General features: G+C 48.0%; 1 protein-coding gene across 1 annotated transcript in view; it reads left to right on the forward strand.

Moving 5' to 3' along the window:
* The window catches only part of LOC113627365 (uncharacterized), a 35,091-nt gene extending 17,172 nt beyond the window's left edge, over window positions 1–17,919 (forward strand). Inside the window, exon 2 of the mRNA XM_027119904.1 lies at window positions 16,960–17,919. Within this exon, the coding sequence (XP_026975705.1) occupies window positions 16,960–17,395 (436 nt within the window). The 3' untranslated portion in view covers window positions 17,396–17,919. The remainder of the gene's footprint in view (window positions 1–16,959) is intronic.
* Window positions 17,920–18,307: the final 388 nt, after the last annotated feature.

Genomic DNA, 18,307 nt, shown 5'->3' on the forward strand with positions numbered 1-18,307 from the left:
AAAAAAAAAAAAAACTCTGCAAACTAGGTTTCCGCTTCTCCATTCTTTGGCCATTGGATAAAGTTTGTGCTGTTCCAGTCTCAAAAAAAAAAAAAAACCTCTCAGCAAATTAAGAATATAAGGGAACTTTTCTAACCTGATAAAGGACATCTACAAAAAACCTACAGCTAACATTATCCTCATCGTTGAAAAACTGAATGCTTTCCCCCTACATTCAGGAATAAGGCAAGCATGCCCACCCTCACCCTACAGAGTTGAAAACATGTCTTCCCAAAAATCTATACAAAAAACTTCAAAACGTACAGCTTTAGCTTTGCTCAAAATTGCTAAAAATCAGAAACAATCTAGACGTCCTTCAGTGGATGACTAGATAAAGAAACTGTGGTATGTTTCCCTACGATGGTATAGTATATGCTACATTTCCATAAGACAGAATACTACTCAGCAAAACAAAATAATAAGGAACAAACTATCAATTACATACAACATGGATGAATCTGAAATACACTAAATGAAAGCAGCCAGACATAAGAAAGTACAGTCTGTATGACTCCATTTATACGACATTCTTGAAATGGCAAAACTAGAGGGGAGAGGAGAGGTCCGTGACTGCCTTGGATTACGGATGGGGGGGGGTTCCGTCTACAAAGGGGCAGCTCGGGGTACTGGGTGGGGTGGGAAGTGGCACAGCTCCATTTCCTGGTGTGCTGGTGGCTGCAGAACCCCACACAGTTGTCAAAACATAAAGACCGTACCTCAAAAAAAGTGAAACTTACTATACGAAAATTTTAAAATAAATTTTGTAGAAGCTAGAAACACACACACACACACACACCCATTTCCTAGCCCTCCTCCCATGTACGGTCTTATAGATAAACTTTAGATTAATTGTGGGGCTATTTTTAAAGCTCACGAATAATTTGCTTGGAACTGCACTTGAATTATAGATAATTCGTGAAGAACTGACATACTTTCAATAGTAGGTCTTTCTATCCAAGAACATCCGTGTCATCTTTTATGCCCTTTAACAGAGTCCTTGAGTTTTTTCACTTTGGCTCCTACACTTTTATGTGGCTCCTACATTTTTATGAAAAATTTCCTAGGTTTTTAATGCATTTTGTTGTTACTGAAAATGAAATCTTTTTTCCATTACGATTTCTAAGTGATCATTATTGGTTTAAAGGGAAAATACAGATTTCTGAGTAGCTGTTTTATAACTGGCCACCTCACTCACCTCCCTGTTCATATTAATATCAATTATTAATTAATATGATGACACATATGCTTACATCACCCACCAATAGTGACTGCTTTTTTCCACCCTGTATATGCCTGACTTCCCTTTTTTCAAATTGCGATGACTAACGCTTCGAAAACAACATGAAGTAATTCCACTTTTATTTTCTAAGTTCCACCCGCAAGTAGGAGACCAAGCAGCTGTCCAGCCTTTTGCTCTCGGGCATCATTTTTCTAAACTCAAAAACAAAAGCGCGGAGCCTGTATACACATCGCTCTGTATTTCTCACAACTTCCCATTCATTAAAAATTAATGACTCGGCAATACTGAAAATTTTAAAGGAAGAAAGCAAATCGTTGCTCCCCACGCCACGACCCCAGCCAGCCGCCTCCGGTTTGCTCTCCGCGCTCATCCTGTGTAGTTAGCACTTAGTTGTTATCGGAACATAGGAAATGTCAGTTCAGAGGTTGAAAGCACTTCCTGGATCCTGCACGCAGACCCTAGACCCAGACAGGCATCTGCGCACGTTCCCACCTCCCCGTCAGAAACGGCGATAAAACAGTGGAAAACAGAAAGCATCGGAGTGACAGCTTCTCTAAGGATCACTGCGAAAAGACAGGAGGGAAACAAACCGGGCGTGGTGCCTGTCCCATACTCCCCGCAACCCCAGAAGGGGACAGAGCTGGCAAGGAAGCAGACAGCCAGAACGGCCGCATCGTCAGGCTGGGCTGGCTGATCCAGCAGCTAGAAAGCCCAGGAGAGCTGTCCCTGTCACTGACTGACTGGGTAACCATGGACAAATCAACTCCCCTTAGTAAAGAGAGCAAACTGAATTTCTAAGGACACTTCCAGCCCTAAGTTCACATATCTGTTTCTTTGGGGAAACTGGGCACCTGGGATGAGGGTTGAGCCATCAGAGCAAGACGACTGAGAAGCAATTCCAGGTTTTTTCCAGATCATGAAATCAACCGCTCCTTGTGTTGGAAAGGACCGGAGGGCTGACCTAACATAACCTCCTCCCCTTCAGGAATCCCCTCTCGAACACCCTTGACATCCCAAGACTGCCTGATTCTGACCCTGTGTCCTTTCCATGGGTCTAAATGGCAGTTCTCAGACGCTGGTACAGGGACAACACCAGTCTGAGACGGTCTTCACCCTTTGGAGCCAAAATTTCTTTTATGAATAATGACACTGCCATATGGGAGCTGGTTTTGAAAATCACCTTATAACAAAATCAAAGCATCAATTCCCCCAACACACACAGGGTTCTTTTCCTGCTAGTGTTTAAAACACCAAAGAGTAAGAAGCCCTAGAGAACATCATATGTGATCAAACATATCATACATGAAAGTAGAACACGCTGTGAGAGTATCACTGTTTCTGTGCATGTGATAAAGGATAAACGCAAATACAAAACTATGGTTTGTGGTGGCGAGAATATAAGTGCTCTTTCACCCTGTTCCCCCTCACACCCTGAGATGGGAATGCAGGATCACACATGTGTGTAACCCCAGACTGTCTACAACTGATGAACGTGCATATTAATTACTGAGCCAGGGAACAGAAACTCACCCAGGTAGTCTCATGCCTGACATCTGAACAACCAGAGAAGATTTAAGATAGTCCTAGAAACTGGGAAGCGTTACTAAGGTGCACTAAGATGGGGACCTGTATTTGAAACCAGCTCCCACCCTCCCAGGTTTAAGGCAGAGGTTCTCTTGGACACTCACTGACCTGGGAGTTGTGTAAGTTAAAGAAATGCAGAAATAGGGGGAAGGTGTACATTCCAGATTGTCAGACCTCATTCTCAAAAGGCATCCGACCATTCTGACCATTTGTTTCCACGAGTTACAGTATTTAAACTGTTCCCAGATATTAATGCTTTTGACCGAAACGCACTACAATCTTGCACAAAAATAGACTATATTCTTCAGAGGAAATGGAAATATTCTTTTTTTTAATTAATTTTTATTGGAGTATAGTTGCTTTACAATGTTGTGTTAGTTTCTGCTGTACAACAAAGTGAATCAGTTATACAGAGACATATATCCACTCTTCTTTTTAGCTTTGGAGTAGAAATATTCTAATTGGCATCCTAGATAAATACATTATTGGATAAAGTATGAATGGGTTTTCACGAGAGGCACTGTGCTTTAATCTTACTTCTTCCAGTAAAATCAGAACAGAATAGAGCCTAGAAATAGATCCACTTAGATGTGGCCACTTGATTTTCTATAAAGGTGCCAAGGCAATTAAACAGAGAAAGAATAATTTTTCCAACTAATGGTAATCCCAACAGCTGAACAATTGGGCATACATATAGGAAAAAAAAAAAAAGACCAGTGACTCATATCATATACAAAAATGAACTCAAAATAAGTCTAAGACATAAATGTAAGAGCTAAAACTATAAAACTTCTAGAAGAAAACACAGGAGAAAATCTAAGTGACTTTGGGTTGGGCAAAGATTTCTTAAACAGGACACAGAAAAACTATAAAAGAAATATTTGAGGGGCTTCCCTGGTGGCGCAGTGTTTAAGAATCTGCCTGCCAATGCAGGGGACACGGGTTCGAGCCCTGGTCTGGGAAGATCCCACAGGCCGCAGAGCAAATGGGCCCATGAGCCACAACTACTGAGCCTGTGCGTCTGGAGCCTGTGCTCCGCAACGAGAGAGGCCGGGGCAGTGAGAGGCCCGCGCACCGCGATGAAGAGTGGCCCCCGCTTGCCGCAACTAGAGAAAGCCCTCCCACGGAAACGAAGACCCAACACAGCCAAAAAGTAATTAATTAATTATTTTTTTTTAAAAAAAAAGGGCTTCCCTGGTGGCACAGTGGTTGAGAGTCCGCCTGCCGATGCAGGGGACACAGGTTCATGCCCCAGTCTGGGAAGATCCCACATGCCGCGGAGCGGCTGGGCCCGTGAGCCACGGCCGCTGAGCCTGGACGTCCGGAGCCTGTGCTCCGCAACAGGAAGAGGCCACAACAGTGAGAGGCCCGCGTACCACAAAAAAAAAGAAATATTTGATAAACTGGACTTCATCAAAAATTTTAAAAGTTTTGCTCTTAGGTGACACTGTTAAGAAAATGAAAAGGCAAACCACAAAAAATAGTTGCAAAACGTGTATCTGACAAAAGACCTGTCTCTAGAATATAAAGAACTCTTGCAACTCAATAAGAAGAAAACAAACAACCCAGTTTTTTTAAATAGTCAAATGATCTGAGCAGACATTTCATCAAAGAAGATAAACAGAGGGCCAATAAGCACATGAAAACATCATTGGTCATCATAGAAATACAAATTAAACCCACGAAGGGATACCCCTATATGGTCATTACGAGAGTTAAAATTAAAACACTAACACCGCCAAGTGCTGCGAAGGATGTGGGGCAACGGGCACTATGGCACTGCTGGCGCGAGTGTAGAGTGGTGCAGCTGCTTTGGGAAACAGTTTGGTGGTCCCTTAAAAGGTAAGCCATAAACCTATCACATGACGCAGCAATTCCACTCATAGGTATTTGCCACAAAAACAGAAAACATACGTTCACATTAATGTATCTATAAATGAATGTTTACAGCAGCTTTATTCAAGGCTTCAAAAACTGGAGACAACCCAACTGTCCATTAACTGGTGAACTGGGGACTCCCCTGGTGGTCCAGTGGTTAAGAATCCGCCTTCCAATCCAGGGGACATGGGTTCGATCCCTGATGGGGGAACTAAGATCCCACATGCCGCGGGGCAACTAAGCCCACGCACCTCAACTAGAGAGCCTGTGTGCCGCAAACTACAGAGCCCGCGCGCTCTGGAGCCCGTGCGCCACAACCAGAGAGAAGCCCACGCGCCACAACGTGCCGCAGCTGAGACCCGACACAGCCATAAATAAATAAGTAAAATATTACAAACTTCATTCCTAAAGAGACTGGTGAATTGAGGAACAAACTGGGGTGTCGCCAGGCCATGGAACAGTACTCAGCTAAAAGAACAAACTGCTGATACACACGACGGTGTGGGTGAATCGTAAAAGCGTGACATCAAGTTTAAAAAGCCAAACATAAAGACTACTTACTGTAACATTCCATGTACATGCAATTATTTAAAAAGACCAAACCACAGTGAGCGAAAGCAGATGAGTGGTTGCCAGGGACCAGGGGAAGAGGGAGGAGATTAGCTACAAGGAGATAAGAGAACTTCGGGGGGTGATGGGAACATTTTATCTCGTAATTGCGGTGCTTACACGACTGTACACGTTTGTTGAAACTCACTAAATTGTCCACTTAAAACTGGGGAAGTGTACTGTCCATAAATTACCTGCTGGCAAAGCTGAACCCCCAAAGCCATCCAGAGTCCGTGACCAAGAGCAAGCCCATTACTGCGGTCACCAGGAGACTAGGGTGGGGAAGTAAGACTGCAGTTTCGTTTTGCCAGAAGAATCCTCTAAATCTAGGTGAGTGAAAACAAAACACTGCAGAATTTTCAGGCTTTTCCTATGCCGCCCCCACGCCAGGCCCCTAGCCCAGCCATGTGGCTCTCCGGGCACGTGGCCCAAGACTCTCGGTTTCTCTTTTTTTAGACAACTTTGACCTCAAGCTCAGAGGGGTTTTGGTTCTCAGCTGCCATGTCAGCGTGGACTTTCCACACTGCGTTCCCCCGTGTACATCCCGGACCTGGAGCCTCGGCGATCTGAGGATGCTCGCGCCCACCCTCATCCCTCCTTTTCTGTGACACTTGGCTAACACTTACATCAAGGGCAGTCTTGAAGAGAGAAGAGTTCTCCATGGACCCATCACGAGATGACAGATGGTCCTCGGATCCACCTGAAAAGGCATGAGTCGGACAGGGCAGAGAGGCCCAGCCGGCCCCTCTGTGCTCCACCTCCAAGGCCGCCTGTGCGGGGCTGAGCCTTCAAAGGACCGGTACGGGCCACCAAGGAGCCATCCTCGGTGGCGAGAGTCAGGTTAGTGGGAAAGGCACCCAGCAAGGCTGGTCTGGGGTGAACCATCACCTATAGCACCACCTGCCATGCCCAGGTGCATAGGACCTCCTAAAACCAGCCCGAGCTGCTGTGTCCCCACTAGAGGAAAGGTTCAACAGCGACTATCCAAGGAGAGGCAACGTGGGATGTAAATCATGTGTATCAAGGGGCCAATAACTGGCGATACCCTCTCCTGTGTAGATAAGGGGAAATCAAAAAGGACGCTTCATAGGGAAAAGATCAACACTCCGGAGCCCAACATCAACTTTTCCACGTCCACAATTCAACCCAAAGGCCACATCACACACACTGCTGCAGCTCAAGAAAAAAAAAAAAAAAGGAGCTTTCTCCACTGGAGAAGTTCCCAGCCGAATGAGTCTTTCCTGAGGGGCTCGGGTGGGAATCCTCGGGTTCCCTGTCCTCCAGCCTCAGCCACTCCTTTGAGTGGCTTCTGCTGACTTTAGGGCTGGATCATAGCTCATGGTGGGGCCGGCCTGAGCACTGTAGGTGTTGAGAGCATCCCTGGCCGCCACCCACTAGATGCCAATTGCACCCCCTCCTCTGGTTGTGACAACCAGAAACGCTTCCAGGCACTGCCCAATGTCCCTTGGGGGTACAACCGCCCCCCGGATGAGAACCACTGAGTTATGCTTCTTCCTTTTCTTTTTTTCGGGCGGGGGGGAGGCCACACCACACAGCTTGCAGGATCTTAGTTCCCTGACCAGGGATCGAACCCGGGCCCCGACAGTGGAAGCGTGGAGTCCTAACCACTGGACCACCAGGGAATTCCCTGCTTCAGTCTCTTTTAAATCTCTTCGCCTCCACTCCCTCCTTCCTCTGCTCCCCAGCCTTCAAATCTGCCCCAAAACCAAAGTCACCCCATTGGTACTGTCAAAGGGTCAGTGACCCAGCACAGGTTCCCTCGGAGAGCACAGTGGCTTCTAAAATGACCGAGTGCTACTGTCCCTGGGCGAGTGCCAGCCCTGCAGGGAGCAGGCTAGACCTGCCTGGTGGGCATCACCAAGTTCCCTCACCCCAGTTGGTGGCCTTCTGGCTCGATGACGCCCACCCTTTGCCTGTCAGTACCCAAGGCCCCGTGGGCAGTCTGAGGGGCAAAAGCCCACAGCACCAGAAATTCCTAGGAAGGGCTTTTCCCAACACTTCTTGAAGTGTGAGAGTAACAGGATTCAAAAGAAACTGATGTGAAAGGAAACTGAATGATGGGGCGTCACTTCCCGTCAGCGGGACCTACCACACCAGAAGACCGGGGGAGTCCCTGGGGCTGCCTCAGCCACAGATGTGGTCCATAAAAGGCCCTGAGAACACACCTGTCAGGAGCAACCCACAGCACAGACAGGAACTTGGCCTTCAACTCTCCTGGCCCCTGGTTTTTTCTCCTATTGCCTGGCTCAGGGGTAAATTCAAACCAGGCTGGGTCATAATCCCCGGGTCTGAATGAGAAATAACTTCTGAGCTAGTTAAATATCACGTGTAACTGTGTTCTGGTGTCAGCTGACCGATCACAAGCAGGATGTAAGTTTCTTGAGGATTTACACTGCCTGCCCCCCACCTGCTGGGCATGGGGGCCGCTCAGGTTTCCAGGTAAAGATCTGTGTGCTGAGCTCTCTGTTCAGACCACGGTCCCCAGCGGGGGCGTCAGGCCTGGGTCAGTGGCCTCAGGGCCCTGCGCGCTCCGCCTACCATGTGTTCATGAGATCAGAGTTAAGGACAGCCTCGGAGGAAAGTACACTGGGGTTTCCCTGATGGACACATCCTGGCTGCTCTGGACACATCCTGGGAGCGCCACTCCCACCTCCAGACCCGCCCTCTGTCCGCAGTGGGAGGTCCCACCTGCTCGGCCCAAAAGGAAGGGGAACCAGTACCCGCAGAGTGTCACCCTCTCGGCGGGTACCAAGCCTGGCCAAACGCCACCCTTTCTCCTGCCTGTGCCCCGCGGTGGAACGTGGCCGGGGGAGAGCACGCAACGGCTGGCCCGCTTCTTTTTTGTCACGTTCCTGGTCCTCTGCGCGCCTTCCTGCTGCCCGGTAACTGGACCCATCTCTCTATCCTGCTCCTCTCTCCTGGAAACCATCGCATACTTTCTCTCTCCTCAAGCCTCCAGCACTCCCTTGATCTTGTTCCTATTTCACGGAGAAAATAAAAGCAACCAGAAAAGGAGACGGGAGCCGAGGTCCGCCTTTACCTGGCGTCTTCACGGAGGGTTTACTTCCCCAGCGCCCAGCTCCCCAGGCCTGGCACTGCCCACAGCACCGGGCCACTTGGGGAGGCCACGATGCTTACCTAAGCATATGCCCCGACACTGGCTGCAAAGCCCCTGGGGTTAGAATACTGTGTTGGATTTCTTCCTCTCTTATTGGACAAACACACGGCCTGCAAGTGGATAGGAATGGATCAAAGGAGAAAATTTTCAATTTGAGGATAATTCAAGCAACATCCCTTTCTCGGTCCCAGGAATAGAGCTGTGGACAAGATAGAGTTCCTAAAACAGTGGGGGACACAGCCCTGAAAACACACATACAGGATTACAACTTGTGCAGATCCTGTGACAGAAAGAAGGGCAGGGCAGGGGGGGAGTACAGAAAAGAGATGTGATTATAAGTCTTGAAATGGGGAGAGTATCCTGCCTCATCCAGGTGGGTCCAGTGTCATCACAAGGGTCCTTACAAGAGGACTGCAAGAGGGTCAGTCAGGGAAAGAGACGTGATGACAGAAACAGAGTCAGAGAGAGAGAGAAAGAGACATTTGAAGCTGTTATGCTGCTGACTTTGAAGAAAGAGGAAGGGGCCACGAGCCTAGGGATGCGGCTGCCTCTGGAAGGTGGAAAGGCCAGGAAAGGATTCTCCCCTGGCGCGTCCAGAAGGAGCACAGCCCTGCCCACACCTGCTGTCAGCCCAGTGAGACCCGTGTCAGACTTCTGACTCCAGAGCTGCAGGAGAACAAAGTGGTGTGGTAGGACAGACATACCACATTATATTGGCTTCACACATACAACAGAATGATTCGACATTTGTACACACTGTGAAATGATCACCGCAAAAGTCTAGTTAACATCTGTCACCACACACGGCTACAGAATTTTTTTTCTTGCGACGAGAACTTTTAAGATCTGCTCTCTTAGCAACTTTCAAATACGCAAGACATTTTGTTAACTAGAGTCACCGTGCTGTACGTTATATCTCCAGGACTTAAATGTGTGTTGTTTTCAGCCATTAAGTTGGTGGTAATTTGTTACAGCAGCAAGAGGAAACTCATACGGGACCTTAAATGTCAAATCCATTCCTTGAATGATGAAAAAACTGAAAAAGGAAAATCGGGTAGTATTACGAGGCAGCAAGGCAACATATACTAGATGGCAAATCAAATGGACACCGAGTAAGCGCACTGACGGCTAAGAGGTCTTCTAATTCCTGGCAAGAGTTCAGCAAGAAACGTCTCAGGCTGCTGAGAACAGCTTCTGGAACAAAGGCTCTCCTGTCCCCAAAGCCAGACACTTTGTGTCCATTCTGTCCAACAGCCCCACAAGCCCTGACTGGGGAACAGTCAGGTGCTCGGGTATAATTGCTCTGGTTTCAGCAGGAGTCACACTCCATGCCTCCAGGAATATTTCATCACAGATTCTCCAGGGCACTCACCATGAGGAGAGCTATGCAAAGTCAACACTAGGAAACAACTCAACCTAACCATGGAAGATTCTGAGTTCCTACGACCTTTGAGCCAGCGCTGCACAGGTCCTAGTCTGTTACGGAGCACGCTGACTGAGCTCACGTCCTGTCTCCACCACACCAGCCGTGCGCTCCTGCCCCGAAGTCCCTTTGATTGCCCTGAGCCCGTGTCCTCCTTTGCAAACTGCAGAGAGAAGCATCCACCTCAAAGAGCTGCTGCGAAGGTGAAATGAGATGTGTGAAGCAGCCGGGACCTGGCAGGTGCTGAAGACGGCAGTTATCACCTGCATCTGTACTTCAACGCAAACGTGCATGGAGACGTCCACCTCCAACAGGAAGGAGAAAGAAGAATGGTGGGAAGCAAAGGACAGCAAGTCAGACAATTTCAGTCATGCCTATAATGTAAATGATTAGTACTTTATTTTCCTTTCTTTTCTTTTTTGGCTGCATTGGGTCTTTGTTGCTGCGCACAGGCTTTCTCTAGTTGTGGCAAGCGGGGGTTACTCTTCGTTGCAGTGAGCGGGCTTCTCATTGTGGTGGCTTCTCTTGTTGCAGAGCACGGGCTCTAGGCGCGCGGGCTTCAGTAGTTGCAGCACGTGGGCTCAGGAGTTGCAGCACTCAGGCACTAGGATGCACGGGCTTCAGTAGTTGTGGTGCGCAGGCTCAGTAGTTGTGGCTTGCGGGCTCTAGAGCGCAGGCTCGTAGTTGTGGTGTATGGGCTTAGTTGCTCCACGGCATCTGGGATCTTCCCAGACCAGGGATCGAACCCATGTCCCCTGCATTGGCAGGTGGATTTTTTTTTTTTTTTTTTTTTTTGCGGTACGCGGGCCTCTCACTGTTGTGGCCTCTCCCATTGTGGAGCACAGGCTCCGGACGTGCAGACTCAGCGGCCATGGCTCACAGGCCCAGCCGCTCTGCGGTAGGTGGGATCCTCCTGGACCGGGGCACGAACCCATGTCCTCTGCATCGGCAGGCGGACTCTCAACCACTGCACCACCAGGGAAGCCCGGCAGGTGGATTCTTAACCACTGCACCACCAGGTTAAGTCCCTCTTTCTTTCTTTTTTTTTTTTTTTTTTTTGGCCATGCCACATGGTTTGTGGGATCTTAGATCCCCAATCAGGGATTGAACCTGGGCCCTTGGCAGTGAGAACATGGCATCCCGACCACTGGACAGCCAGGGGATTCCCAATCATTAGTACTTTTAAGGGCAGCTGGGCTGGATACAAACTCCACGTAGTTCAGAGGCCAGACCCATGGGGAAACTGGAGGGAGACCCTCCCTTGACTTATACGGACGAGCGCGCACACTGAGGTGAGTCGCTAACGCAAGAGGCCAACGTTGGCTGCACATTCCTCAGGCCATAAACCAGTGACCCTGGGCTTACCGTCTTACGTGAAGGGGTACTTTTAAGAGCAGCAGTCTTCCCAGAAGGCCCCTGGGTGATTCTGAGGGTTTTGAGAACCACTGCTCTAGGAAAAGTATTTGATTGCTTCTGGGAGAAAGGTGCTCCCCGAAATATTGAGCCAGGAGCTTTCGACTGGTAGCTCCACAGAAACCTATCTAAACTTGTGGGATTAACATTGACGAAGTGTAGGGGGTCGATGGAAAAGAAACTGGCGTTTGACAGAATTGTCCAAAATAGTTATGTGAACTCAAACAGACATATAGAAAAAGCGCAGCAGTACAGGCCACTGGGACCCCCAGTGGTTGGGTCACTCTATTTTTTCCTAGTCCTTCTCCAAACTCTTAACTTCCCCATTGCAGAGTCTCATGGAGTTGACCTCTCTCTTCAGGCGCATTTCCAGAAGTGTTTAGACGCTCTGCTCTGAAAGCCTCCTTCTCTAAAGGCAATATTTAATGATCCCTCTGATTCTTACCCTCTCTGACCAGACAAGGGGATCCACAGAAGCCCTAAGTACCTCCTGAGAGCATCTGACTCCCAAACTGCTGCTGCCATTGAGGGCATGAAGCCTCCATCTCCCCACCTAAAGGCATGCCTGTTGTGAAATCTAGGGTGTAGAGGGATGTTCAGAAAATAGCTTCTTGAACGAGGCTTCCTTCCTGTGGCCAATTTCATGTAGACATGTCACAATTGCAGGGGGAAAAAAATGAGAGGTTAAAAAAATACACTGGATTTGCTGAAAAAGTTATTTCTTGTAACAGCATCTCCCTTCCACTTAGGGAGGACATGAACAGGCAGATGCCCCTTGGTTTCCTTTATCTGTGAAGGTGAAGAAAACCTCACTTCAGCAAGGGCTCTGGGCCTAGGCCAGCAGCCATCTGCCCAGCCATGGGGTGAAAATAACTTGCAGGGTCGATCAGACCAAACCCCAGCACACTCATGGCCTGTCCAGTGGGCTCTGTTTGAACACTTCGCATGACCTCAGAAAAATGTGACGGTTCAGCCTGCAGAACCTGGCGGAGATGTGGGTAGATCTTCCACTTGCATGCGGTTACTCCATTCCTGCCTACAGCCCTTAAAAGGTCTTTCAGTTCAGGTCACAAGTGGTAAACCTCTCTCCGTCTTCATCCGAAATGTCTTTGTGTCGCAGTTCCTCTTGAGGGATGGTTTAGCCTGGTTTAGATTCTAGCTTGACAGTTACTTTCGCTCATCTCTTTGAAGATATTATTCTATTGTGTTCCATTTTAATAAGCATGCTGGGATAACTGGGCATCCATATGGGAAAAAAAATGAAACTGGACCCCTACCTCACACCATATACAAAAAACTCAATTCTGTGTGAATTATAGGCCTGCATGTGAAGGCAATAATACAAAGTCTTTAGAATTAGGGTAGAAATCTCTCTTCACGAACTTGGAATAGGGAAACCTTCCTTAAGACAAAAACAAGTCATTAACCATAAAGGGAAAGATTAATAAATTCAACTCTACTATAATTTATCCCAAAAAAATGCCATTAAAAAATACACAGATGAGGGCTTCCCTGGTGGCGTAGTGGTTGAGAGTCCGCCTGCTGACGCAGGGGACACGGGTTCGTGCCCCGGTCCGGGAGGATGCCACATTGCCGCGGAGCGGCTGGGCCCGTGAGCCATGGCCGCTGAGCCTGCGCGTCCGGAGCCTGTGCTCCGCAACGGGAGAGGCCACAACAGTGAGAGGCCCGCGTACCGCAAAAAAAAAAAAAAAAAAAAAAAATCCACAGATGAGAGAAGATATTTATAATACATGTACCAAACAACTGGTTCAGGATATATAAAGATCTCCTACAAAGCAACAAGGAAATGACAGACACCATAACTGGAAATCTGGAGGACACTTTTTACAAGAAATCCAGAGGCCAATAAACACACAAAAGCAGGCTCAACCTCGCTGGTAATCAGATAAATACAAATTAAAACCATAATGAGGTACAACTACGTACACCCTATGACCTATAATTCCACATCTAGTACATGCCCGATAGAAATGCAAATACCAGAATACATGTGAAAAAATATATATACACATATATATGTGTCTGTGTGTATGTATGTGTATATATACATATGTATATGTATATATAGTAATTCCCAAAGCATAAGGGAAAACATGTCCATCAGCATTAGAATGGATAAACTGTGGTATATTCATGCAAAGGAATAGTATACAGCAATGAAGACCAATCGCCTAGGGCTACACACGACACGGATGAATCTTTAATAGAGTGTTGAGTGAAAGGAGCCATTCCCACCCCTCCCTCCAAAAAAATGCATATGATATGGTTCCACTGGTATCAATTTGGAAATAAATGAAAATGGAACATTTAGGGATGCATACACAGGCCAGGGGAGCAGAAGGCAAAGTAGGGATCAGATGACCACCGGGGCAGTGGCTGCTCCAGGGACGGAGGGCCTGATGGGAGGGGATACTTCCCAGGGACGCGTCAGCGACACATTTATATTTTATGCACTTTTCTGTGAAACATTAACACAATAATAAGGGAAAGTTAAGGGTACCTGCTAAAATAATAGGAATGCAATCTATATCTTCCAAACTAGCAGATTAGAAAACCTGCAGAGGGACTTCCCTGGTGGCACAGTGGTTAAAAATCCGCCTGCCAATGCAGGGGACACGGGTTCGAGCCCTGGTCCGGGAAGATCCCACATGCCGCGGAGCAACTAAGCCCGTACGCCACAACTACGGAGGCTACGCTCTAGAGCCCGCGAGCCACAACTACTGAAGACCGCACTCCGCAACGAGAAGCCACCACAATGAGAAGCCCGCGCACCGCAACGAAGAGTAGCCCCCGCTCGCCGCAACTAGAGAAAGCCCGCGTGCAGCAACAAAGACCCAACGCAGCCATAAATAAATAAATAAAATAAAGGTTAGCATGGATTCTTTAAAAAGAAAAAAAAGAAAACCTGCAGAGAGGGATATAAAAAGATTAACAAAACTTAAAGCAAAATGTTGGGGATAAGAATAACACCGAAAGGAGAGTAAACAGAAAGAGCAACCTAAATGCCAGTGGGAAGAGGTCAGCTGAGTGAACTAGAGGCGTCCACTCACTGGGCGGCTGCCCCCTCGATGCCCACCGCACACAACTGAGAGGAAAGGGAGGTCCCCACGCCGAGGCAGCATCACATTCTGTCTTTGTTTAAAATAAATACACGTTGATATGGCTACACACACGCATCTACAGGTTCTGAGGGACCATTCAGCAAAATGTTAAACAGTGGTTATCTCCGGGTGGTACAACTGTCGATCGTTTTTCATTTGTATCTCTAATATTTCTACAATTAAGTTGTGTCCCTTAGACTTTTTTAAGACTTTATATTTTAGAGCAGTTGTAGGTTCACAGCAAAATTGAGAGGAAGGTAGAGAGAGTTCCCATATACCCCCGTCCCTGTCCCCACACACACACAGCCTCCCCGCACTGTCAACATCCCCACCAGAGTGGTCCGTTCATCACATCTGATGAATCTACATTGACACGCCATCATCACCCGCAGTCAACAGTCTACACTGGGGCTCATTCTCGGTGTTGCACATTCTGTGGATCTGGACAAATCTATAAGGGTATGTATCCACCATCACAGGATCACACAGAGTATTTTCACCGCCCTAAAAATCCTCTGTGCTCCACCCATTCATCTCTCCCTGCCCCTAATCACTGGCATCCACTGATCTTTTTATTCTCTCCATAGTTCTGCCTTTTCCAGAATGTCACAGGGCTGGAATCATACAGTCTACAGCCTTTTCGGATTGGCTTCTTTCACACAGTAACATGCATTTAAGGCTCCTCCATGTCTTTTCACGGCTTCATAGCGCATGTCTTTTTAGTGCTGAATAGTATTCCATTGTCTGGGCATGCCACAGCTTATTCACTCACCTATTTAAGATATCTCGATGCTTCCAAAGTTTGGCAAGATTGCTTTCTTAAGTAATGGGAGTTAAGTGGGTAACTAAGATGAAGCCATGGTATGGAGATCCTCAGAGCTGGGCCAAGTTGAGACGTCACACAGTGGGGAGCTACTGAAGATTCTTGAGCAGAGCCGCAATGGGACAAGAGCCGGGTTTGGGGAGGACCCATTCACTGCAGAATTGGGGTGTGGTGGGATCGGAGGCGAGAGCTCAGCCAGAAGGCGCTGAAACAGCCCGAAGGAAGGTGGGGAGGGGAGTTTGAGGATGATGCAAAAAGGCCGGCGAGGGGAGGGGGAGTAAGGCCTTATAATCTTTTAGGACATTTTGTAGGAAAGAAATAATAGAGCACAGTGAGTTTCAGGTGGCTGGGTGGGTCCCAGGAGGAGGGAGTGGTCAGGAAGACGATGCTCAGCCTGGGAAACCAGGAGGGGAGGCTTTAAGTCAGTCGGGGTTAACCTCAAGGGCTCCCAGCGTGTGCTAAGACGATGCCCAGGGAAAGCCAGGCGCAGTTAGAGCATCTCTGGGGACGCAGAGAGGCCACTGGGTAAGAGCGCTGTCCAGAATGCATTGCACCCTCAGCTCTGACGCCTCCCTCTGGCCTTACCGCACAGGCCTACAAGGTGGGAATTACGATTCTCCCTATTCTGCAGATGGGGACAGTGACTCTCAGAGAGGTCAGGTGACTTGTCCTGGACCAGAAACAGTGCAGGATGTGACTACAATTTGAACTCGCATCTCCTGTGGGCAAATCCCACTTTGCTCTCCAATAAGCTGCTCCCACAGAGATGGTTCCATCCGTGGGGCTGAGGAGCAGAGAGAGGCGGGCAAAGGATCCCGTATGCGAGGAGAGGGTTGTGGGTGGCAGGCACAGATTGCACCTTCTGGGGATCTGGCCACCAGGCATGGCGGTGAGTGGACACAGGACGCAGCAGGTGGTCTCATAGAAGCGTGTGAGAACACGAACAGGCATCGGGTTCCCTGGTCCTGTGAGGAGGTGCTTCACACACACTGCTCTTTCCTTCCTCACCAGAGTCTGGCACTCAGGATTGCTATCCTTCCTCCCTCTTATAATGGAAGAGTCAGAGGTCCCAAGTGGCACACAAGTCCCAAGATGCAGTAAGGCAAGAGGTCGAGGGCACAGGCTTCAGGGTCAGTCGGACTAGCTTTGAGCCTGGCTCTATAACTTCGCAGCCTCAGGTTCCCCATCTGTAAGATGGCAACAGCATTGACAACCTCACAGGCACCCGTTACGCGCTAAAGCGTGCTCGCTGTTACTATGACTACTGCTCTTATTACATCATCACAACTAGCACCTGCACAGAAATGATGGCTCATATTGATCAAGCATTTTCCAGATGTCAGATACTGTGTTACAACGTTTTCATAACTCTGAGACCAGTTGTTTTTTTTTCTTTTGCGGTACGCGGGCCTCTCACTGTTGTGGCCTCTCCCGTTGCGGAGCACAGGCTCCGGACGCGCAGGCTCAGCGGCCATGGCTCACGGGCCCAGCCGCTCCGCGGCATGTAGGATCTTCCCGGACCAGGGCACGAACCCGTGTCCCCTGCATCGGCAGGTAGACTCTCAACCACTGTGCCACCAGGGAAGCCCTGAGACCAGTTTTTTTTTTTAACTCCAGTTCAAGCGCCCTTTCCACGATATTATACCATTTCATTGGAAGAAACAGTCTGTGGAGAGGAAGAAACTGAAGATGCTCAAAAATAAGGCTCTGGCCCCTCGGCCACCGCAGCTCTTGTCCCCGCCGGCACTCTCCGCCGCGCCGCCCGGCAGCCGCACTATGTAGCAGCGTGGCGGGAAGTGGCAGCTTCACCGCCGCCACGGTGCCCGAGAGGAAACCTGGCTCCACCGAGGGGGCGGCGAAGGAGGAGCCCAAGAGGATATCGGCGAGGTTGCTAGCTAAACCGGCTCCTGCAAAAGTGGAAACGCAGCCCCAAAAGCCGGCAGGAAAGAATGAATCTTCAGACAAAAAAGTGCAAACACAAGGGAAAAGGCGAGCAAAGGAAAAACAGGCTGAAGCCGCTAACCAAGAGACTAAAGAAGATGTACCTGCAGAAAATGGAGAAACTGAAAACGAGGACAGCCCAGCCTTTGATGAAGCAGGAGAGAAAGAAGCCAAGTCACATTAATATCACACACCTGGTCCTATCAGTGGTCCCTGTCTCTCTTCTTGCACAATCCACAGGAATATTTTTATCAACTGTTTTGTAAATGCCAGTTTTTTAGGAGCTCTAGAAACATTTTTTAAAAGGGGGGAATCCACCCCATCCCATTTTTTTAAGTGTAAAAAAAAAATTTTTTTTTAAGTGGTGAAATCATTTGCTGGTTGTTCATTTTCTGGTACAACCAGAACATAGTAGGATATTGAATGTGGGAGGCTCTGATTGTCTTGGGTGTGAGCTTAACATTCCACAGATGGGGGGTAGCCTTTCTATCCTATAATACAAAGCGTACTAAATGGTAGTTTGGAGTCAGCTGTGCATTTAATGTCTTGAACACGTTTTTCTTTTTAATTTTTGTTGGAGTGTAGTTGCTTTACGATATTGTGTTAGTCTGTACTGTACAGCAAGGTGAATCAGTTATACATATTCATACCTCCCCTCTTTTTTGGATTTCCTTCTAATTTCGGTCACCACAGAGCACTGAGTAGAGTTCCCTGTGCTACACAGTAGGTTCTCATTAGTTATCTATTTTATACATAGTATCAATAGTGTGTATATGTCAATCCCAGTCTCCCAGTTCATTCCACCCACCCCGACCCCCAACACTTTAAATTACTTCTCTTCCCATGTTGTTTTGGGTAGAATTTTTCCTAAAGCAAACCACTCACTCCTTGATCTTGGCTCTCCTGGTCAAATTTTGTGTGCTCTGTAAGTAACATCTTTGGTCGTGGTCGTACAGTTCTAGTAACTTTGTTAATGTGCTGTGAACGATGGACAATTTGAGTATGTACAGTATATGATATTAAATTGTGAATTAGTGGGACTTATGACGGAACGGCATATCAATATTTGAAGAAACAGCATATCAATATTTGAAGA

The sequence above is a fragment of the Aethalodelphis obliquidens genome, unplaced genomic scaffold (genome assembly GCF_003676395.1).
Source record: "Aethalodelphis obliquidens isolate GAN/ISIS:26980383/991018 unplaced genomic scaffold, ASM367639v1 scaffold20, whole genome shotgun sequence".
NCBI classification, from domain to species: domain Eukaryota; kingdom Metazoa; phylum Chordata; class Mammalia; order Artiodactyla; family Delphinidae; genus Aethalodelphis; species Aethalodelphis obliquidens.